Source organism: Quercus robur, chromosome 2, assembly GCF_932294415.1.
Source record: "Quercus robur chromosome 2, dhQueRobu3.1, whole genome shotgun sequence".
Taxonomy (NCBI): Eukaryota; Viridiplantae; Streptophyta; class Magnoliopsida; order Fagales; family Fagaceae; genus Quercus; species Quercus robur.
In genome coordinates this window covers 92255814-92278953 of record NC_065535.1, presented here as the reverse complement: position 1 = coordinate 92278953, position 23140 = coordinate 92255814, and the positions used below count along the sequence as shown (strand labels likewise).

The following is a 23140-nucleotide window of genomic DNA, read 5'->3' as shown; positions in this document are numbered from 1 at the left end:
CTCACTCACCTGGGTAAAACTACCTCATCATCACCATTGTTGAATGTTACTATTATAACCCCAATTATTATTTAATGGGAAAAAAAATACATTCTCCAATGACAATCAAATATGATTTCATTAAGTCTAATTACTATTTAGTAAAAGAAAAAAAAAATTCCCAAAGCCACGCCTACCACATCGGTCTGACCTAGAAATGGTTGGCAGCTAATGGATGGAGGAATGACATGGCAAGTATCTCAAGAGCAAATAGATTGAATCCCAGGGATAAAGATATGGTACTATTTCAAACTTATAGAATTTGTTCTATGATAATTACTCTTTACTATTAGGTCAAGATACTAGTTGGTTTTTAAGTAAATACAGGTATTAAATTTCAAACCTTTCATTAAAAAATGAGAAACTTTATCAGTTGAGCTCATTTGAATCCACATTTTAAAAATATCTTTACTAACTTTTTTTTTTTTTTTTTTTTTTTTTTGAAGAATGAGATCTTTACTAACTTAAACATCAAAGATCCCCTCAAGTTGACTTGTTGACTTCCATCGGGTCATTTTTTTATTTTTTTATCTCTACCACAAGCGAACATGGATCCCATGTCAAACCAATGACCATACAAATCAAATAGTACAAACAAATAAAATTTTGTTTCTAATAAAAGTTTCATTAACTCACGTATGGTACAATGATGGTACTAGTTTACAAAACAAAATAGAGTTTTATTAATGTGTGCCCTTAGTTATATATTAATAAATAAATTATTTTAGAAAATTTTTTATGTAAAAATAAAAAAAATAATTTATTATTTTGACAATTCTTTTAATTTTTCACCATTTTTTTTCTTCAATATAGATAGTTAATATGCGTTATAACTGAACCAACCAAATAAAACAAAAATGATTGATACAGTCTCAATCAAAAAAAAGCACGGGGAAGATTTTTTCTTGGGGGTTGGGATGGGATGGAAGGTGACCAAGATGTAAAATTAAAACCTCACAAAAACAAAGAAAAAGAAAAAAAAAAGAAACAAAAAGAGAGTGTGACTGTTTTATTTTTAATTTTAATTAAAGAAAGCAGTACACGTACGTCATCCCATCCCACCCACGACCCACGTGCTTCCTACATGAACATACAATACAAAACAACAACTATTCATCAAATGGAACCTCGAGGGCAACCGTTTCTATAATAATTTTTGACAGGTACATTAGAAATTTTCATTAACTTACTTTGAAGTTTGGGTTATTGTTAGTTAAGGATAAATTTCAAAATTAAACCAATTTAGTTCTTAAACACTATTAAACCTAGTAGTCATTATTTTATCTTCTCTTACAAATTAAATTGGTCAGTTTTGAAATGTTTTAAATCTTTTTGACATTATAGGATTTAAAACTTGTTTGATAATATAATAATTACTTTTATCATCATACTAATACTCAGATTCTATTTGGAATTTTAATTTAAACTTACTTTTGAAATTACTTTTTAAATTACGGGTAACAATTTATTATTTATAATGTTTTATAAAAATGTTGTCGACAAAATATTTTTCATCTCTTACTCAACTAACAGGGAGGAGCAGTAAATGGTTCGCGTACTTCCAAAGCGTAACGTAACGGGTTTCTACACCGTAAGTAAAAAAAACCACCAACGCGTAGCTTTTTAACAAAAAGTAGCAAAAGATCTGGGATTTTTTTCTCAAACTGAAAAAAAAAAGAGAGAGAGAGAAAAGAATCAATAGGCGGTGCACGGTATTATAGTTATACAACACTGCCAAACCCAACCCAACTCATCATCAAAAAAAAAAAAAAAAAACTCATCGCCAAACACAAAACATTGCCCACCACTCATTTCTCACCAAAAACCAAAACGCTCTCTGATCTCTTAGGGCTTGTTTGTTTCGTGCGAAAATAAATGGGTTGAAGAAGAATAAGAAGAAGAAGAAGAAGAATCGATGGAGTGGGATAGCAGTAACAACTCATCGGATCTGAGCGGAGACGAAGAAGACGAGCTCGGGTTCTTCAAGCTTAACGATGGGGGTCCACTGCCTTTTCCGGTTGGGAACCTCCTCCAAACGCCGCCGTGTGGGTTCGTCGTCACCGACGCTCTCGAGCCCGACCACCCTATCATCTACGTCAACACCGTCTTCGAATTGGTCACCGGCTATCGCGCCGAGGAGGTCCTCGGCCGCAATTGGTTAGTCAATTTTTTTTTTTTTTTTTTTCAATTTCGATCGCAATTAGGGCGGAATGTGAGATTGCTTTGGATAGTTTGAGCTGAGCTGATTTTGGTAATTGTTAGGGTTTGGAATGTCAATTTTGGTAATTGCCTTTGTTTGATTCTAGAATTTGCTAGTTTTGAATTTTTGGGTTTTTTCTTGTACTGTAGCATCAGAGAACTTAAATTTAGCTTCAGTGTTTGAATGTGAAGTGGATAGATAGATATATAGATTCCTGGATAGCTTGAGCTAAACTGTTTGTGCTGTAATTGTCTTTAAATTTTTTGGTCATGCTTAGATAGTTTAGGGTATTTGCAATTGGTCACTGGTTATTGAGCTGAAGAGGTCCTTGGCTCGGTAGCAATTTCAATTTTGTTATTTGCTTTTATTAAGACTTCATTTTGCTCACAATTAGGTTAGTTTTGGACTAGGAAGCACGAACACTTCATTTTGAGGTGCTGTACCCGTGTCGTAATGGTGTCCTATCTGCTGTATCATGTTATAATTTTTCAAAAATTTCTCGTGTCACCATATCGTACTGGTACCTGTGTCCATTTCTGTGCCCATGCATCCTCGGTTTTGGATTTGGTTATACTTAGCCCCTTTTTGTTTCTTCTTGTACCGTAGCATCAAACAATGTAATGAATTAGCTTTAGTGTTAATTAACAATTTGTTGTGAAATGTGATGTAGATAGATAGATATGATTGTACCATGTTAGTTACCCATAGAGGTCTTTGGTCGCAATTGGATTAGTCCTTTCTTTTGAGTTTCAGTTCTGGTTTTTGCTCTTTTTGAAGATTTCAATTCGCTTACAATTAGGGCAGTTTTGGATTTTGGGTAGCCTTAGTTTGAGAATTTGTATTGAAATGTGATGCGGTAGATAGATATAGAGATTGGTTGGATAGCTTGTGCTGCGCTGTTTTTGCTAATTGTTAGGGTTTGGAATGTCAATTCTGGTAATTGCTTTCTTCAACACTATAATTTGCTTACAATTAGGGTACTTTTGGATTTTGGTTATACTTTTGCCCCTTTTTGTTTCTTATTATACTTTAGCATCAAAGAACTTAAATTTAGCTTCAGTGTTTGTTAACAATTTGTAGTGAAATGTGATGTAGATAGGTAGATATGATTGAATCATGTTAGTTACCAATAGAGGTCCTCGGTCGCAATTGGGTTAGTCCTTTCTTTCGAATTTCAGTTCTGGTTTTTGCTTTTTTGAAGACTTCAATTTGTTTACAATTGGGTCAGTATTGGATTTTGGGTAGCCTTAGTTTAAGAATTTGTAGCAAAATGTGATGTAGATAGATATATAGATTCCCTGTATAGCTTGAGCTGAGCTAATTTTGGTAATTGTTAGGTTTGGAATGTTAATTTTGGTAATCGCTTTCTTTGAGTCTAGAATTTGCTCATATTAGGGTAGTTTTGGATTTGGTTATGCTTAGCCCCTTTTTGTTTCTTCTTGTACTGTAGCATCAAACATTGTAATTAATTAGCTTCAGTGTTTCTTAACATAGATAGATATGATTGCATCATGTTAGTTACCAATAGAGGTCCTTGGTCACAATTGGTTAGTCCTTTCTTTCGAATTTAAGTTCTTGTTTTTGCTCTTTTGAAGACTTCAATTTGCTTACAATCTAGGCAGTATTGGATTTTGGGTAGCCTTAGTTAAGAATTTGTAGTGGAATATGATGTAGATAGATAGCTATATAGATTCCCTGGACAGCTTGAGGTGAGCTTTTTTCGCCATTTGTTAGGGTTTGGCTTGTGTTTTGTTTACTTTTCTTTTAGGCTTTGGAATTTCAATTTTGGTAATCTCTTTCTTTAACATTAGAATTTGCTCACAATTAGGGTAGTATTGGATTTTGGTTATACTTAGATCCTTTTTGTTTCTTCTTCTTTTTTTGATAGGTAAGAAACATGTAAAATCAAAAAACTGCTAAATGCAAAGTAGCATTAGCATATCAAAAGTACAAAAAAAGATGGAAAAGCAAAAACATAAAAAAAAAACACTAATTACAAAGAAGAAGATATGATTGTATGAGATGGAAGTTGACAAAGAACGGGGATTTTACTAATTATACTGTAGCATATACATTTAGTCAAGATGGGGACATTTAAACTAATAAGTATTGTTGCTTCTATACATTTAGTCAAGACGGGGACATTTCTTGTCCTTACCATCATTGGATTATGTAAGAAAATATGGTAGATCATCCAAACTTCTTCTCTTCAGGAGAATGATGTATCTACCCTAAAACTACGGTGGTAGTTTCAATATATACTCCAAACTACAAAATTTTGCAATCAACACCCTAATTCGAATTTAATTTGCAATGTCCACTTGCCTTCCAAGTTAGTGTTTAAATTATCATATTAGTGGGTAGGTTAATTTCAAATTAGAGTGTTAATTGCAGAATTTCTGTAGTTTAGGGTGGATAGTTGCCCACTAATCTGTCAATTTAGACATTGATTTGGATGATTGGGTGAACATTGCAAATCAATTTTGAATTAGGGTGTTCATTGCTGAATTTCAAACTTTAGGGTGCACATCACAAATGCCCTACAGCTTTTATTTTAATTGTTTAATAAGGTAATATCATCCTTTCCCTTGAATAATGTGTTAATTTACATTAAGATTCCACTATTTTTTTTGCTTATATGTGATGTCAAGCATTATTGGAGGACTGGTGTTCAAAGTACTATACTTCAGTCGATTTGGACTTGAAGAGCAAAACTATTACAAAACTTTGGTTTGAACTTTGAAGATACTGTGGATGCATTCATTGTTAGTCCTTTTTCTTTGTCGCTCTGTGTATGTGACTTCAAAATTGGTGTTATTCTGTCCATTGAAAATCATCGTTGTGGTTATGAGCATTGTTGCCTTGAATTAGGGGAGAAGTAGCAGAAGAGTAATGTTTGGCTGTTTTGGCCGGAAATGGTAATTGTAAATTACAGGAAATTACTCCTAAATTCCAGACTGACATTGCAAAGATCTTGGAACAAACTAAATCCAGCATTTCTTAGTTCATTTCAAGCATGTTAGTTGGATGATGGTGACTTTTGTGTAGTCATTCACGTTTGTAGAGATTTTTGTTTGAATAAAATTTACCAAAAAAAAAAAAATTCACCTCTATACAGATGTATAAATAGATCAAGTTGTTACTGAATGGTTGATTACAAGGGATGCATAATTTTTTCTCTCTAATTTATTTGGTATTACACTGTTAAATTTAAGATCCATACAGTTGCTCATATGGCAAGCTCTAGGAAACATTTTAGGGTATCATTCAATGGTCTCAAATCCTTTTGAAGCACATGATCAATGTTCCCTTTTCTAATCAAAGCTTTGGTGGACATTGGACAGCGTTCACTATCTATGTTTAGCAACTATGTAGTGTTGTAATTCTGAGGTTGAAAGTTAGAGTCTCTTTCACCCCACTGCCAAAGTTTTTGCAATTATGAATACCTTCATACTTCGCTTATTGAGGTACTTAGGGAAGTTATGGTTGGCAAGAGTAGGGTCTGAGATAGGATGTACATAACTACTTATCCATTCCCAATGTTTTTATGCCCACTCAGATTTAGATAATTAATCCATTGTATTAGTATTTCCATGTAAAAATGAGACTTTTTTACTGCTGCTGCTGTTGTAGTGTTTTTGGTAATAAGATACCCAATGAGCTCTAACTCAAATGGTACCACACAGGTGGATGATAACTAAAAAAAATGTCTGTAGGATACATTCACCTTAATCCTCATGTTGTCACCATGGCCAGTCACCCCATCACCACCATGCCATTATCACAATCATATCACCATTGGTACCTCCATCTATTTATGTTTTCAAATTTCTCTATCTGGTATACATGGTATACTTCACGTATAGTTATTGCCACCATATTTCCATACCTACCACCATCCATTTATCCGTGGTGGTTTGCCTGTTACATATGGTTTACTTTCAGATTTGTATGCATATCTGCATGTGTGCATGCTCATGTTGAAGCAAATGCTGCTTGAAAGCAGCTAGTACATCATAATGGTTTGTTAGTGTTTATGAAGCACTTAAAAGATTCTATCCTTTTGTCATGTGAATTAATTCTAATTATCACCATGCAACCAAAAAACATTGCATTAATGCATGTGTGCCTGCTAGGGTTGAAATAAATGCTACTCGAAAGCAGCTTGTGCAACATAATGGTTTGTTAATGTGTATGAGGTACTTAAAAGATTCTATCCTTTTGTCAATCTGTCAAGTGAATAAATTCTAACTATCACCTTGCAACCAAAAAAAATTGGACTTTGCATGTGTGCCTCCTAGTAATTGTTATGAACTGTTTTATATCATGAACAATGTACAGATCTGTGGTTTTTACAGTTTATGCCTTGGCAAATAAAGGATTACATTTGTTTGCTGAAGCTTGGTGTTTACATTTTTAGGGTAGTTGCTGAACTTTGGTGGATTAAGTTTCAGGAATATTTGCTCTGCCTCTCTCTCTCTCTCTCTCCCTCTGGGCTTGTAAACTAATGCTATAATCATTAGAAAATTTTTATTCATTATTAATTACTTTGTTGAGAGTTTTTTTGTTTTCTTGTGTCCTGATATCTTGTGGTTGTGTTACAGCCGTTTCTTGCAATGTAGAGGCCCGTTTGCAAAAAGAAGACACCCATTGGTGGACTCTGCAGTAGTTTCAGAAATTAGGAGATGTATTGATGAGGGAATTGAATTTCAAGGTGAGTTGTTGAACTTCAGGAAAGATGGATCTCCACTAATGAATAGATTACGGCTGACACCTATATATGGAGATGATGAAACAATTACTCACGTTATTGGAATCCAGTCCTTCACCAAAGCAGATATTGATTTGGGTCCTGTTCCTGGTTCTTTGATAAAGGAATCTACTAAGTCTTCTGACCGGTTCCGTTCTGTTCTGTCAGCTATCCGCCCTGTTCCTGTGAGTGACCGAAATGTTTGTCGTGGGGTTTGTGGGATATTGCAGTTGAGTGATGAGGTGCTGTCTCTGAAGATTCTTTCGCGTTTGTCACCTAGGGATATTGCATCTGTTGGATCTGTCTGTAGGCGACTGTATGAACTGACAAAGAATGAGGACCTTTGGAGAATGGTCTGCCAAAATGCATGGGGTAGTGAAACAACTCGTGTTTTAGAGACTGTACCCGGAGCAAAGAGACTAGGTTGGGGTCGACTGGCAAGGGAATTGACCACTCTTGAGGCAGCGGCATGGAGGAAACTGACTGTTGGAGGTGCTGTTGAACCCTCACGTTGTAATTTCAGTGCTTGTGCAGTTGGTAATCGTGTTGTCCTTTTTGGTGGGGAAGGAGTCAACATGCAACCGATGAATGACACTTTTGTATTGGATTTGAATGCCAGTAATCCAGAATGGCAACATGTCCAAGTGAGCTCCCCTCCTCCTGGTCGTTGGGGTCATACACTTTCTTGTGTAAATGGGTCTCATTTGGTGGTATTTGGAGGCTGTGGAAGGCAAGGTTTGCTCAATGATGTTTTTGTGCTGGATTTGGATGCCAAGCCACCAACCTGGCGTGAAATATCTGGATTGGCCCCTCCGCTTCCAAGATCATGGCATAGTTCCTGCACCCTAGATGGCACCAAGTTAATTGTTTCTGGTGGTTGTGCTGATTCTGGAGTGCTCCTTAGTGATACATTTCTGCTTGATCTTTCAATGGAGAAACCTATTTGGAGGGAGATACCAGTAACATGGACCCCACCTTCTCGATTAGGTCACACACTGTCCGTATACGGTGGTCGGAAAATACTGATGTTTGGGGGTCTGGCCAAGAGTGGGCCTCTTCGTTTTCGTTCCAGTGACGTGTTTACAATGGATCTAAGTGAGGAGGAACCTTGTTGGAGATGTGTAACTGGGAGTGGAATGCCTGGGGCTGGAAATCCAGGGGGCATAGCTCCTCCACCAAGACTTGATCATGTGGCTGTGAGTCTCCCAGGTGGCAGAATCCTAATCTTTGGTGGGTCTGTGGCTGGTCTCCACTCTGCCTCACAGCTTTATCTCCTGGACCCAACAGATGAGAAGCCTACATGGAGGATATTAAATGTACCTGGGCGACCTCCGAGATTTGCTTGGGGTCATAGTACTTGTGTTGTTGGGGGCACAAGGGCTATTGTTCTTGGTGGTCAAACTGGAGAGGAGTGGATGCTGAGTGAGCTCCATGAGCTATCACTGGCAAGTTCTGTCATCTGATCTGGACAATAATAAGCTGTTGAAAAGGGGCACTAGGAGCCTTCAACTGCAAGATGTGAAAACATTCCAAGGAATCAGTCTGCACAGTATGTTGTTTTGGTCGCTAATAACTCTTGATAAAAACGTTGCTCTAGTCAGGACTCATCTTTAGGTGGTTGTTCATAATGCATTTTCTTGTGTGGGGTTGTTCTGGCTTGGGATAAACTAATGAGTTTCGATGGTGACTTGAGAACGTGTTTCTTCTTGTGAGGTTTGTGTGAGACTTTCCTCTTTAGCATGCACAATGAATTATTCTTCTTTTTAGGTTATTAGTAGTATTTGGTAGACAGGTAGGTTTTATATATGTAGGTTTAGTATCTTGTTCCACCCACGTGTTGCTTTAGTTTGGGTTCTGTAATCTGGTGCAAAAAAAAAGGAGAAAGGTGCATGTTTATAGTATCAGTGCTGCTTTACTCTCTTATATGTAATGAAAACTCTGTTCTGCTCTGCTCACTGAAACTTGTCTTCCAGTTCAAAATATACACACACAAGAGAAGCAAGGTCATGAGGCAGGACCATGAAGAAGCCACGCCCCCCATCTTTGCGGTACATGTTGGTGCACAATGTGACCAGATCAAGTTTTTCTGACCGTGCACTGTTTATGATAATGTTCTCTTTTTATAAGTAACTATATTTTTCCAGCCCCAAGGGGACGTGGTTTCTTCATTTGCTGCCTTTACCTTTGCTTGTTTAGCTTACATCCTTTTTTTTTTTTTTTTTTTTTTTTTTTTGCTATATAATTTTTTCTTTAATTACTTGAAACGTTTTTGACAATTGTTTCCTTCCTCTGTAAGATTTGTTTTTTGGGAGGAGATTTTCATTTTATGTCACTTCTTTACGCGAAATCATTAATCACTCATGGAGTAATGTTCACACCTCCCATACGAGTGGTGGATCCCATCCCATGTGCGCTTCATGAAGAATACAATTTTGTGTAAGATCCTGCTCCTGGAGTATCTTTTATAAACTTTTTTTTTTAATGCGTATAAAGCAATTGAGCACTTCGTCCTGTTTGGAGTCATTGCCATCTTTGCTGGTTTTTCATTGGATTTAGGTATTCTTTCTGAACTTCTTACAAAGTAGCCAAGTTGCTTCTCATCACCTCTCCATTTTCCTCTGATTTACTAAACTCAATCTTAGTGGATTTAAAGGCAAAGCCTCTCTTTCATAGACTCCTCTAAGTTGAGTTCATATGTTTGAAGAGGGACTATAAGTTTAGACAATTCAATTTCATCTAAGTTCTTGGACTCCTTAATGGTCATAATCTTAGGTTTAAATCTCCTAGGAAGAGATCTCAAATCTTTTTCACTACCCTATGCTCAGGCATGGGCTCACCTACTGTAAAAAGAGAGTTAATAATATCACTAAGTAGCATAGAACTCACAAAATGTTTCACCATCCTCCATTGTTAATCGTCTCATAATTTGTGATAGACAATTGAAGGGTAAAATTCTTGACTCTGGTATTGCCCTCAAAGGTTGTCACTAGTATATCTAGATGCTTGGAGGCTATTTGGATTTGCAAGTTTTCATCATTTATTACTCTGTTTTTATCACTCATAACTCAAAATTGGTGGGTCCCACGGAGAGAAAGTCTGTTTGGCTGTGTTTTTAATTTTTGTTTTCATAATTTAATTCTCCTGTTTTTGAGTGGTGAGTTAGCAAAACTGAAAACAATTTTTGGGTGTTTTTGAGTTATGGAAATTGAGTTATTATGACATTTTGGTAAATACACACATATTTGAGGGAGCCACGGTCAAAGAGTAGTCAAATCTACCTCAGACCTTTTGCTCTCTCCAACACTCCACCGACGGCTACACATTTTGGGTTTTTTTTTTTTTTTTTTTTTTTTTTTTTTCACTTCTCACGATCTTTTTTCTTCTCTTTTTTTCCCTCTTTTAATTCTTTCTAAGCTTTATAATGTAATTTGTTATGGTGTTGAAGGTGTTGGTGGTGTGAATGGTCGGATCTGCTATGGTGGATTGGTTTACTACAACCCAATCGTCTAGCACCACAAATCCACTACAGAGCTTAAATGCCAGTGCCATTATGCCAACTTGCAAGTGCATGTTAAAAATACCCATTTTTCAACTTTGATCACTTAACACAAACAAACCCGAAGTCAAGCCTAGTGTAATGGAGACCCAAAGACATAGACACAATGAGAAATCTTTGAAAAGCAAACCCACATTGCCATGGAAGTGGAGGGGTCATCGAAGAAGAATATAGCAACGCAGACTCTGAGCTCAAAAAACATACCTAATCCCTTATTCCCTTTAGCTTTTCGAACCCGACCACAAAATGGTTCACCAACCAATCGCTTTGTATGGCGTGGAGCTCAAAACCCATATCGAGACCACTAATTGGAGACGTCGAAGAAGTCGTGGTCGATCATCTAGGTTTGGAGAAGCTGGGCCTAGTGGATTTGGATTTCGGGTTTTGTATGAATATGGGATTTGGCTTCTTCAGCCATGAATCAGAGGGAACAAAAGATTAATGAGAGAGAGATAAGCTTAGAGATGAGATGAAGGAAAATCAAGATAAAAGAAAAATGTATGAAGGAAAAACAAGATAAGCTTAGATTAGGGGTGTGCGCGGTTCAGTCGGCTCAATGTTTTGCCAAATTTATTACCGAACCGATAGAGTTCGGTTTTCTCATAATTAGAACCGATGCATACCGCTTAGGGTTGGTTTTCTGACATATAGCAATGCGGTTTTTGCGGTTGGTTTAATCGGTTTGGTTGGTTTGAAACATTTTTTTTTTTCAAACAACACAAACACAAAAGTAAAAACTAAAAACATCACAAATGCCAAAAATCAAATTGCTGAAAAATGCCAAGAACAAAAAATGTTAGATAGATCAGAGTTCACAGATGGACTTGGACAGTTGGACTCAAAGTGAGAGAGAGAATCTTTAAAACGACAAGGTGAGAGATGGAGAGTGGAGACATGTAGTTATTGATGGAGTGGCTGGTGGTAGCGAGGCGGTCAGCTGGTGACTGATGAGGCGATGATAGAGAGACACGTCAAACAATGACTCAAGGAGAGCCATTGCCCAGCAAAGCCTAGAGGCAAAACAAAGACTGAGAGAGTTAAGGAGGAAGACTGAGAAAATAACAAATTTATAACTGGGAGTTAGGGTTAGGGTTGTGCACAAAACGTCGTCGTTTTCTTTTTTTATTTTTTTATCGGTCGGTTCGGTTTTTTGAATCGGCTTCAGACTTGCGTTCTGACTTCTATACCGCACCGGCGTTAGAACTGGGGTTCCCCTCCGTTCACCGGCCTCAGCTCCATCGGTCGGCTCCAACGGCGGTGCAATATTGTCGGCGCCAGTCGGTTGGGTCGGCGCCGATCGGTTTGTGCACACTCCTAACTTAGATGGGATGTGGCATATTCTAATTTCTAAGGAAAGGAATTCGTACAATAAAAGAAAAAAAAAATTTAAGCGTTGACGTGGCTTTTATTTGCCAACTAAGTGCTGAGTTGGCTATTGAAATTAAGACAAGTCAGTATTTCATTTAATTTTTTAATATTAGACCTGCCAACTGTGTTAATGGTTTGTCACGTAGGCATTTTTCGTTAGTGATTTAACGGCAGGGACCAAATTAATTGTAAGTTGAAAATAACAGGGATCAAATTTACTGTAAGTTCCAAATTGACTGTTCTTAAAAATGTGGGACCAAATTGATTGTGACCCTAAAATGTAAAGACCAAAATAGTGTTTTCGCCAAAAAAAAAAAACTCTCACCTACATTGTGGCCACTCTCAAAGAAGAAGACATTGGCAGAAAGAGTCAATTTTTTATTTATTAAAAAAAAGAGAATAAAGTAGAAGACATACCTGTGGAACAATGGTAGCATGGTCAGAGGGTGGGTTCCACGTTTTTGAGTTTTTAAAGTTGAAAACAAAACTAAGTTTTAGGTGCCAAACCGGGTTTTGGAAATATTTGGGGATTATTGAGTTATAGGAAATGAGTTATAGAGTGATGAGTGATGATATTTGAGTGATGAGTAAGCATTTTTTTTTCACCCAAACAACTCCTTGTTTTGCAAATTGGAATTCCTCTCTTGTCAATTATTGCTTGAGCTTGGGCTTGTCATACATCTTCTCCTTGGCATTATAAATTGGGACCAACCATCCAATGTAGTTATCCAAACATGTTCAATAATAGAGCTTAAGGATGCTCTCATCCTTAACTTAATATCGAAAATAAAACCCATAAAAAATGGGGATTGATGATAGAGCCACGGCTGTTTATCCATAGAAAATACTCTTGAGTTCAATCTATATAGCATAAAAGAGGATCACAACTAGCACTCTATTGTTTCTATTTAGCATAGAGGATCACACTCTCATCCATGGTGTTTGGTATGGAGGAAAAAACATTTAATCTATTATGGTTAACCAAAAAAAAAAAAAAAAAGTTCAATAGGATAGAAAACATTTTCTACTTTTTAAAAGCATAAAATATTTTCTATAATGTTAAAAGCCAGGGATGGAATTAGGATTCGAAGTCGAGGGGGGCAAATATAATTTTTTTTGGACTTATTTTCTAAAATCTTAAATATATACCTACTATTTAATATTTTAAAAAAAAATTGGGGGGAGCCACAGCCCCTCTCAGCTTGTACATGGTTACGTCCCTGTTAAAAGTAGAAACTTCAAGCAACCCAAGCTTTGTCTTCAACAAGTGCATTCTTCAAATAACACCATGAAAATTACTATCTATGTGTGTGTCACAAACTCTTTATGCCAAGAAAACACAACCATATTTAGTATCAACTAGTGGACATTTCTTGGTATGTGTGTGTCACGAACTCTTTATGCCAAGAAAACACAACCATATTTAGTATCAACTAGTGGACATTTCTTGGTGTTTTTAACGAAGACATTTAGGTTCAAATCCTCTCTCTCATATGGTAACTATCAAATTATCGGAAAAAAGAAGTAGAGAAAAAAAAATCACACTATAAAAAATCTTAAGTATGATCATCATACTTAAATAGAAAAGAGTGTTTTGGATATGGTTTGAATCTCTCAAAAGTTCTTTGAATCAAGAGAATATTAAAACATTAAAATCAAAGCCAGAACAACAAGAACTCTCAAGAAAATAAGCTTGAAAGATACAAAGAATTTTGGAGAGAAGGGAAGAGGGCTTACAATAAAATTCGAAAAGCTATAAAGGCACTGAGCAATCTTGTGAGTGTGTGTATGTGGTTTTTTTTTTCCTTTTTTATTTTTTAGGTAGAACAAAATCTTACAGCATTTTTACGATAATATGAGTTGTTAGCCCATCAAAGGTCCAAATAAAATGAGATAAAATAAAAAATATATATATTTTATCTGAACCCACCATAACTCAAAACAAGATTGTTGTGAAAATGTTGTGAGATTTTGTTGTGTTATTAGATTTTTCTCAAGATTGCTATAAAAAATAAATTTTTTGCAAAAACTCCCATCAAAACACTTGAAGTAATTGTTTGAATGATCGAGACTTTAAAGTCGGTCAAACGAAGACCATTGAATTCTCATTCAAATTGAAAGGGTACTTGTTTTAGATTAGACTTTTTTCTCATAAGAAGGTTGTAAAAGTCGTTGAACAACAAAAATAAACTTCAAATTTTAATAGTTTTTTAATAATGAAATATTAGGAAATTCCAAATCTTGTTTTATGAATGATGTGAGACAAAAAATAAAGAATAAGTTCTAAAGTCCGTGGCTTTTGGTTTCTATAGATCTATACCATTTGAATTATTGAATTAGCTTCGAGTTACATGATCTTTAGTCACAAACCAACTCTTGGCTTGATCCTAGAAAAATTGACATACATTCAATTCACTAGTCCTATGGTTGATCTAAATACATCTTAACCGAAAGTTTTGACGATAGAATTTGCGAAGACTTACTTTTGGACTTTTATTTTTTTTAGAAGACTTTCTTTTGGACTTATATTGAGCATGTCACGGATTTTAGGGATTGATATGATCATTGATGATACTCTTCTGCAATCTATTTTAGGATTATTTTATTGGATTTTAGGGTTTTGATATGATCATTGATGATACTCTTCTACAATCTATTTTAGGAATATTTTATTGTAAGTGATATGATACTAGATCAAGTAAAGAAAATTTTTTTTGGGCAAGATTTCTCTCCAAATTAGAGAAATCTTTCAAACTGTTCTTATGTCTTTTTGTAATATATGAATTTTGAAAATCTAACCGTCAGATTGCATGTTCTTTATGTTCTTAACACGTATTTCAAATTTCGTTCAAATCGGATGTTATTTACTATTCGATCAATAAACTTATTTTTTATGCATAATTTTAGACTACAAAAATTTGAAATTTAAATATTTGATTGATGACATAAATATTGATCTTTGATTTTTTTGAAATTTTGCAAGCATGAAGGATATAATAAGAACATGCAATTAAATAGTTACATTTTTAAAATTTACATCTAATAAAAAAAATATATTAAGAATTTGAAAGGTTTCTCTCCAAACTTTATTTTCTTCAAATTTACACTTAAGATCCTATTAAATTTGGTAGTGTGATTGTGTGAACTTCTATTTGAGGCAAAATCCAGGACCAACAAATTTTTATGTATTTATTATCATTTTTTGGCTGAATTTTCATGATCTTTGTTAACACAAACATGAAATATTGGAAAATAGCAATAGCGTTGTATGTTGTTAACTTTTTATCTTTTTATTTTTTGGCTGAATTTTCATGATCTTTGTTAACATAAACATGAAATATTGGAAAATAGCAATAGGGTAGTGAATGTTGTTGTTTTGGTTTCCATTTTGAAGTTTTGAACTTCTAGACGTTACCATTACAGTACTACTAGTTAATGGTTAACATTCCACCGCAACACTCCAAAGTGCAGGCCAAACTTACCCAAGTTTTCAAGTACAACATAAATCGAGTAAAAAACAAATGCCCAAAGTTGCCAACTGCCAAAACATCTTTAGTCCCCACACAACATTCCAAGCCAGACACACATGTTATCACATGAATCATATTCTTCTGTTTCACCGCTCTATTTTTAACCAACTATAGCATGCTACATACATGCCTTTTTTTCTTTTTTCTTTTCCTTAGTAAACACAAGGTTGGTATTTATGTTCATGATCGATTTTAATCCCTAAAATTTAAAATGATCTTTTTAAGTCTCTTAAAATAATTGTTTTTACTCTTTATGAAATGAAGCTCTCCATTTCAAGTCTTATTTCATCAATTTTATGGTTCAGATTAAATTTTATAAATTTAAAATGTACTGATTTTTATAACATTTAAAAGTTATCATACGCAATAAGATTAAAAAAAAAAAAATGGACGAAATGAATAGGATTTGAAACTTAGAAAATCCTCTTCTCCAAAAGTGTTCATGGGTTAGATTTTAGAGACTAATAGTAAAATTTTAAAAAACATAGACACATTAAACAAAAGATTTATGTCCATACTTTGTGTCTATTTAGAAATAATTTATTTAGTTAAAATTGAAAATTTTTTATAAAAAGTATTATAAATAAAGTTAAAAGTTAGTTAAAATAATATAATGAAACTCATAAATAGTACTAATAAGTACAATAAAATTTATAAATAATAATAAAAATAAACTAAAATTTTAAACCATGCCAAAAGCACACTTGGCATTGACATTATAGTAAGAAAATTACCGATTCTTAGTCCTTAAAAAGAAAAAAAAAAAAAAGAAAAGGAAAAAAAGAAGAAGTAAATCTTCCAAAGACAAAGATCTGGTTGCGTGCAAACACACACTCTCTCTCTCTCTCCAACTTTTTTCTTTACTCTTTAGCTTCACTCTCTGTCTCTCTGTCTCTCTCTGTCTCTCTCTCTCTCTAGTCTTCACTGTCTTTCACTTCACTCTTGTTCTTCTTCTCTTCACTCCTCAATGGCTATCAACAGAGACTCAACGCCTCCTCCGATGATCGGCAAAATTGGACCATACACTGTGTTCATGACCCCGCCATCCACTCCTTCCCCAAAGCCTTTTCAGCAACCTGTCTTCGATTCACCCAAGAAGATCGTGGTTCCTCCGCCGCCGCCGGTGCAGCCTCCGCCGCAACAGTTCACTAAGTCTCTTCAATCCCCAAATTCCAATGACTCTGTTGTTGGTTTCTTCAAGAATGCTGTCACCAAGGTCCAAAATGGTATGTGGGTTTTTTTCAGTTTTGGCTCAGTTTTTGTGGATTTCTTTTATGATTCTTTGGTTTTTGGGTGAAATGAGAAGGAATATGAAAAACCCAGTTGCAAAAATGTGTGCTTTATGCTCATTTGTTAATGGAAAAAACATATAATTTAACTAAATTTTTTTAAGTACTTACTGAGAAAATGGAGGAGAAATAAGATTAATAGAAATAGTAAAAATAAACATGTCATTTATGACTTTTGGATAGAATAGAATGGCGGAAAAGGATAGATAAAATGTTTGGGACTAAGGCTTGGTGGTTGTTGTTGACATGTTGGTGTATCTATGAAAGCTGAAGTTGGTAGGATAGTCTAAGTGGGAATTGGTTGTTGGGGGCTGGGTTTGGTGGAGGATTTTGTTTTTTCTCAAATGCTTTGTAATGAAATTATGTGATTTAGTGTTTTTTGGTTAGTAATGATATTGTTGTTTATGTTTTCTTTGTAACCGGACAATTTTTATTATTATTATTATTATTTGGGTATTATGCAGCACATTCAAGTTTGGATGACCATTTGGCGCGGTGGTTTGGGTTGAACCAGTCCAAGTATCAATGGGCACTAGATGATTATTATGAGAGCAAGGGATTGGTAAGCACTTGATTTTGAAGTAAATGTGCACTGAGTATTTCTTATGACTTTGGTTCTCTGAATTTTAGCAGCTTTAGTGGAATGGTTTGGTTGGGTACAATATGTTGATATTGACCGTTGAAGGTAGATGGGGAGTAGCTTATAAGCAATTATTACTTTGCAATGATTATATTGTTCCATTGTGCCTTTGCTACATCATTGATCAAGATTAAACTTAAAAAAAAAATTGGAACGTATTCATTATTCTTTGATTTCTTTTGTTGTGATTTTAGAAAGTTAGTTCTGTTAAAGGCTTAAAGCATTTAACCCGAAAACTCCCTCTTACATCTAGGTTGACTAGGCCCAATATAAACCAAAATGAAGACAAACGGGTCCTATTACCCAACCAAAACAAAGACAAACAGGCCTGGTGCACAGATTCCAAGAGTAAATAAACCATTATCTGATACCATCTTAAAGCATCCAACTCAAAAACTTAAGCCAGTAAGTTGAGTGGTCCAACTGTATCTTAGATCTGAAATATCCATTTAATAGGGTAGCATGCTGTCATTCAGAAATTTAGTTGGACAGCCATGCTTTGCTTGTTTGGTTGAACTTGGATATCCTGATTCTTAGATATGAAACTACTGCAATCTGACAACCCCAAGAACCCATACTGCCCCAAGCCATATCCGCCATCCCGAATTGTCTACCCAAAGCCCATGAATGCCAGCCAAGTGATCCATTCAATACCACCGCCACCTTGGGATTTTAATCCTTCATTTAAAAAAAATAAAGAAACCTCAATGATTACTTGTGAGCCCTTTTTCACCAACCTTGCCCTGCCCATTGGTTTTTGAATTTTGTGTGTGCTATGTTATGTAATTTACTGGCTGCTGAGGAGCGAGAGAGAGAGAGTAGAAGAAGAACAAAAATTGAAATGGATTTTAGAACCTTTTTCTCTGTTATTAAATTTTAATTTTTTATGAAATTATTGTCATGTGATGTGATAGTATTTCTGTCAATTAAACTAATTGAATGATGACCAAAGGGTCAATTTGGACATTTCTCGAAGTACAGGGGTTTTTAGTTTCAAATTAGAAGGATATGGGGTTTTTAGTTTCAAGCAAAGACTAATAGGCCTGGCGCATGTAGTCTAAGAACAAATAAACCATGCTCTGATACCATCTTAAAGCATCCAGCTCAAAAACTTAAGCTTGTAGGTGGTGTAGTAACCAAGCATACACACAATTGATTTGTGATTCCTTAATAAATTGAACAATTTAGATTCATCAAGTTTTCTGTTCATTTAAAATATATAGCATGGTATTAAATTACATCTGCCATAGGGCTAAGTTGCTTATGAAATTACTTGCAGTAGGTGTATCTTAGATATGGAATATCCTTTTAATAGGTTAGCATGCTACTCAGAAATTTAGTAGGACTATGCTCTACTTGTGTGGTTGAACTTGGATATCCTGATTCTTGTTCTTCCCCAATATTAGTGACCTCATCCTCTTGTTTGCAAGTTTCTATTGCCTGATAAGTGATATGTGATTTCATTATATGTGAATACAATTGATTTACCAATATTTTCACCAATACTGTCTAAGCGGCAGAATTCCATTGATTTAGCAATAATTTCACTAATCCTGGCTAAGCGGCAACATGAGTTGAGGGATAACAAAGAATGTCTCTTACTGATTGAATTGTGCAGCTTAGGTGAAACTAGGTTTTCTGACGTCATGATGTATTAAAAGCCTCAATGTGGTGTATTAGGAAGGGGTTTGTGGCTCTTTCCTTTGCTTACTATCATAGACCTCATATTCTTGTCTATCAGTTTCTACTTGCAGTACTACCTACAAATATGATCCCACTGAATGCAACTCCCATTCATATAATGAGATTATTAGGAAGGGGTCTTCAGCTCCTTCCTTTGCTTAGTATGGACTCTGATATAAGGCACTAAGACACATGGGTACAGATATGGGTACAAGTACAATATGGGTACGGGTATGAGGATACAACAATTTTTGAAAAACTTAGGGTACAATACGTTGGGGATATGTGTATTAATCACTTATTAGATATATTTTATATATATTGTTAAGCATATATCAATTTAAAAGCAATAATGGATGATAAAGTGAATCCATAACCATTAAATGCTGTGTAGAATACAAATCAAGATCCAAAAGAGTAAATAAAGATAACTAGATAAGTATTCAACATTGAAACCAATATATGAAGCATATAAATAAAAATTCTTACAAGTTTGGGCTATCTCTGACTATCGGGATTGGGTTACAATGGTATCTAAGTCGTATCACAGATGCATCCTAGATGTATTGGCACTTTTAAAAAAAAATTTGATTGGGTGTGTATCTTAGAGGTATCCAGTATGATATTGGTACAATACGTATCGGATATGGGTATGTGAGCAAAAATGGAGTATCTGTGCATCCTAGATAAGGCCATAATATTCAGTGCATGACTGGTTACTGGGTTAAAATAAAATAAACTTGATATAGGACCATAATATTAAGTATGTAACTGCTTTTTGGGTTAAAATTTAGTAAACACTGGTTAAGGACAGACAGTCACAGCATTGCGTCATGTTTCTCTCTGTTTTAAGGTAGGACTGTTATTTTTGAATCTGGTTTGCCTGTTTGGATGAATTAGACCTTGCAAATAAAGTGAAAATGCTACCCCAAGTAGAATTGTTTGGCATTTCTCTGCGAAGTTGCTCCCCTGTGGTACAGGAATTGCCCTGGTATAGCTACTTCCTGCCCTTGTAAGAATGGGGAGGGTAAGGTCCTTGGTTCCATCTAGGTCCCCATATAACTTACCAATAGAAAAAGAAAAAAGGGATTGCCATTGAGCTGGTCAGATAAAAACATGACTGAGATTCAATGTAGACAGTGGCATGTGTTCCTCAACTCGATTTAAAGCAACTATGCTAATATCAAAGAAACAACTAGTTTGCCAAGAGCCTTTTCAAATCTGCCCAACTCTGTTGTTGTACTTGACTATAAAAAAGAACCAACTAGTTTTTTGTCTTGTTTTTTTTTTTTTTTTTTTTTTTTTTTTTGGGGTGTGGAATAATGCATGTGAACTTTTATGCTGCAATGGATAATGTCTAACCTAGCTTTCATGATAGATTTTCAATTACATGGTCTTTATTGCAGTTTCTTGTATTCAGCTCCTATCATTCCTTTACCATGTAAAACATTTTGAAATTCACTACTGCAGGAAAAGGGGGATGCAAAAGCTAAAGATTTATCTAGCAAAATACAGAGTGTGTAAAATGCTTGTTGGCTGGTAACTTAATATTTGATTTTTAATTTCTGCTTTTACTAGAATTTTTATTGGAGGTTCTTGAACTCTGAAATGTTTTTGTTATGCAGAATTTATTGGAAGTGGAAGTGTCTGCAGACTCTACTTTTGAGTATACTATATCTATATACCTATCTATGGAATAGCAGAATTGCATCAAATTTGTAAACGATCCTTTGATCAACATTTGTGATCTGGTTAATGCGATTCTCTCTTCTAGTACAGCAGCTAACTGAACTTGGTTGTGTGATGGCCTGAGGCATGTAATATCTTTTTTTTTTAGCCAAACTTTTTATTCATGTACTGCATTGAACTGTTACCTAATTTAGTTTGTCAAGTTTTTGGCTTGTGTACCTTGGAACTGTTAATGTGTTTTGAATTTGTATTGTATTTTAGTAAAAGCAATTATTTGTAACTTCCGATTGTGGGAGGGCCTTTTAAGCATGTAGCCATATTATTATTGAACTGATATAGGTGATGGTTAATGTAATTAGGTTACTCAGAATCAGAATATTTCTCTTAATTTAAAAAGGTGTGGAGAGCAGGGTGGGCATAAATGATGGATGGATACATAAATGAATGATGTCAATGATTGTAGACTAGATTAAGAAAACAATTTCCATTTTCATCTGCAAAATACTGGATTGCGATCAACAAGTTGTCACATTGTTTGGTTCATGTGAATTCACAGCAGTTCAAGAGGGAATTTATGCTTGTGGCTTATTGTGAATGTCGAGAGTGATTGGATTTTGGCTGAAGTGAAGGCTTTAGGGAATTGCAGTTTAAAGGTTTGCCTTTGGACTATGTGACATGTTTTTAGGAAGAATGGGAGACATGATTGATCATTGCAGTTGAAATAAAATTGACATGGTTTAATTTAGGGATAATTACAGTTTTTCCACCCATGGTTTGGGATGGATTTGTTTTGTCTGTGTGGTTTGACTGGTATCAAATATGGCATTTTGTCAACCAAGATCGAATCTTTAGCTTTAAAGGGGTAGAAGGGTGTCTTTTTCTCTTTTCTTTTTATCTTTTTCATCATCTTCCTCTCCCTTAGCTTTTGTCGATTCTCCTCTCTTATGCCTTGATTTTTTTACCTAGAAGCTTCGTGTGTATCAGCACAGCATTGTTTTCTCGTTCACAGAGTGATTTTGGTATTTTGAGAGATCATGCCCTTTTCAAATGGTGATATCTCCCTCTGACGTGTCATCATCTCAAGGAAAGTGGGTTGTTAAAAAAAAAGTGTGTTATTGGTGCTTATTTGGCACTTAACGGCACTTAACAAACCCATCAACATTGGTCATGGATTGAAGGACTTTGTTTCCAATCCCTATGAAATGTTAGGGGTCTTAATTAAAAATTTAAACTTTAGGGGACAAAATCAAAATATTTATTTTTTTAAAATTTGGCCGATAAGGGAGTTACAAAAATTAATAAACTCCCACTTTTCTCCACTATTAAAACAAGTAGGCAAAACGAATCCGTCCTAAACCACATATGGATAACATGACAATTGTAATTGGGAGGGTAAAAACTAGTAGGATAGAAGAGATTTATTTTCTACCATGTGTGTTTAGTTGGGAGAATGGAAATGTGGAAGGATGTAAATTTCCTTTGTTTTGTTGGCAAAAAATGAAAAATGTAATTGGTATAAATTTACTCTCATGTCCTAAAAACTATCGTTTGATTCAAAAAGAAAAAAAAAAAAATACAAAAGAAAAGGATGTAAATGAATCATTTTCCTTCTACCCCCTTCCTCCATTTTCTTCTCAAATAAGAGAGATTGATTTTTGGTGGGCCAAGGAGAAAACACCTAAGCCCCACCAAAATCTACCCCCATTTTCACCTCTAAACCAAACAACCAAAAACCTTATTTTTTCCACCCCACCAATTTTATTCTCTCCATTTTCTATCCTCTCCTAAATCATCCCAACCAAATGGATACTAAAGAATTTTGGTAAGCATTTGGCTAGCTTATTTGAGATAAGCCAATTTATTTGCTAAAGTTTCTGTTTTGTCTCATCTTTTAAGCAAATAAGCTTGACCAAAAACTAAAGGTCTTACAAAATTAAGCCCGGGAAGTTGCTAGATCTGTTGGTTGTACTTGGTGAATAACATAAATAAGTGGCAGAGAATTAATGGCCAAATAATAACACAAAAATGGGAACTTGGACGAATGATGTGGTTAAGAGTATGAGATCAAGACAGTGACTCTTTTTAAGGAAGAATTGATGACTAATAATAATTTTTGAGAAGTTTGAATCAAGAGCGGAGGGTTTGATGAATCTACATGCGACAAAGATTCACCAGCATAATCTAGGCATGGATTTTGTGGCAACATCTACGCGACTTAGTGCTTCTTCCTTGTATTCAAGAACTATGTAGATTCGGATTTTTTTTTTCACCATGCATTTGACATTGTTTTATCACTAATTTTGATGATTTTATAATCAGTAGTCGCATTCGTTTACATTATAAAACTTACAGGATTACTGCTGGTGCCTGAAAGAGGACAAATTATACATGTCTGC

At 35.0% G+C, this 23140-nt stretch overlaps 2 protein-coding genes across 5 annotated transcripts; both read left to right on the top strand.

Moving 5' to 3' along the window:
• The first annotated feature begins 1690 nt into the window (after positions 1–1690).
• On the top strand, positions 1691–9157 carry LOC126715839 (adagio protein 1). Of its 2 annotated transcripts, XR_007651936.1 has the most exons (3): positions 1691–2196; positions 6844–8702; positions 8963–9157. XR_007651936.1 is itself a non-coding variant. In XM_050416648.1 (2 exons), the coding sequence occupies exons 1-2, from the start codon at positions 1955–1957 to the stop codon at positions 8450–8452; spliced, it is 1851 nt and encodes a 616-aa protein (XP_050272605.1). In that variant the 5' UTR covers positions 1691–1954; the 3' UTR covers positions 8453–9157. The 2 variants fall into 2 exon arrangements, 1 of the variants encoding a protein (XP_050272605.1); XM_050416648.1 differs by having other exon boundaries at positions 6844–9157.
• Positions 9158–16307: 7150 nt separating this feature from the next.
• Positions 16308–21024, top strand: LOC126715838 (leucine-rich repeat extensin-like protein 1). Of its 3 annotated transcripts, none has more exons than XM_050416645.1 (4): positions 16308–16669; positions 17197–17294; positions 20526–20571; positions 20681–21024. In XM_050416645.1, the coding sequence occupies exons 1-4, from the start codon at positions 16411–16413 to the stop codon at positions 20719–20721; spliced, it is 444 nt and encodes a 147-aa protein (XP_050272602.1). In that variant the 5' UTR covers positions 16308–16410; the 3' UTR covers positions 20722–21024. The 3 variants fall into 3 exon arrangements, with proteins under 3 accessions (XP_050272602.1, XP_050272604.1, XP_050272603.1); XM_050416646.1 differs by having other exon boundaries at positions 16310–16669; positions 20526–20594; XM_050416647.1 differs by lacking the exon at positions 20681–21024 and having other exon boundaries at positions 16309–16669; positions 18991–20565.
• The last annotated feature ends 2116 nt before the right edge of the window (positions 21025–23140 follow it).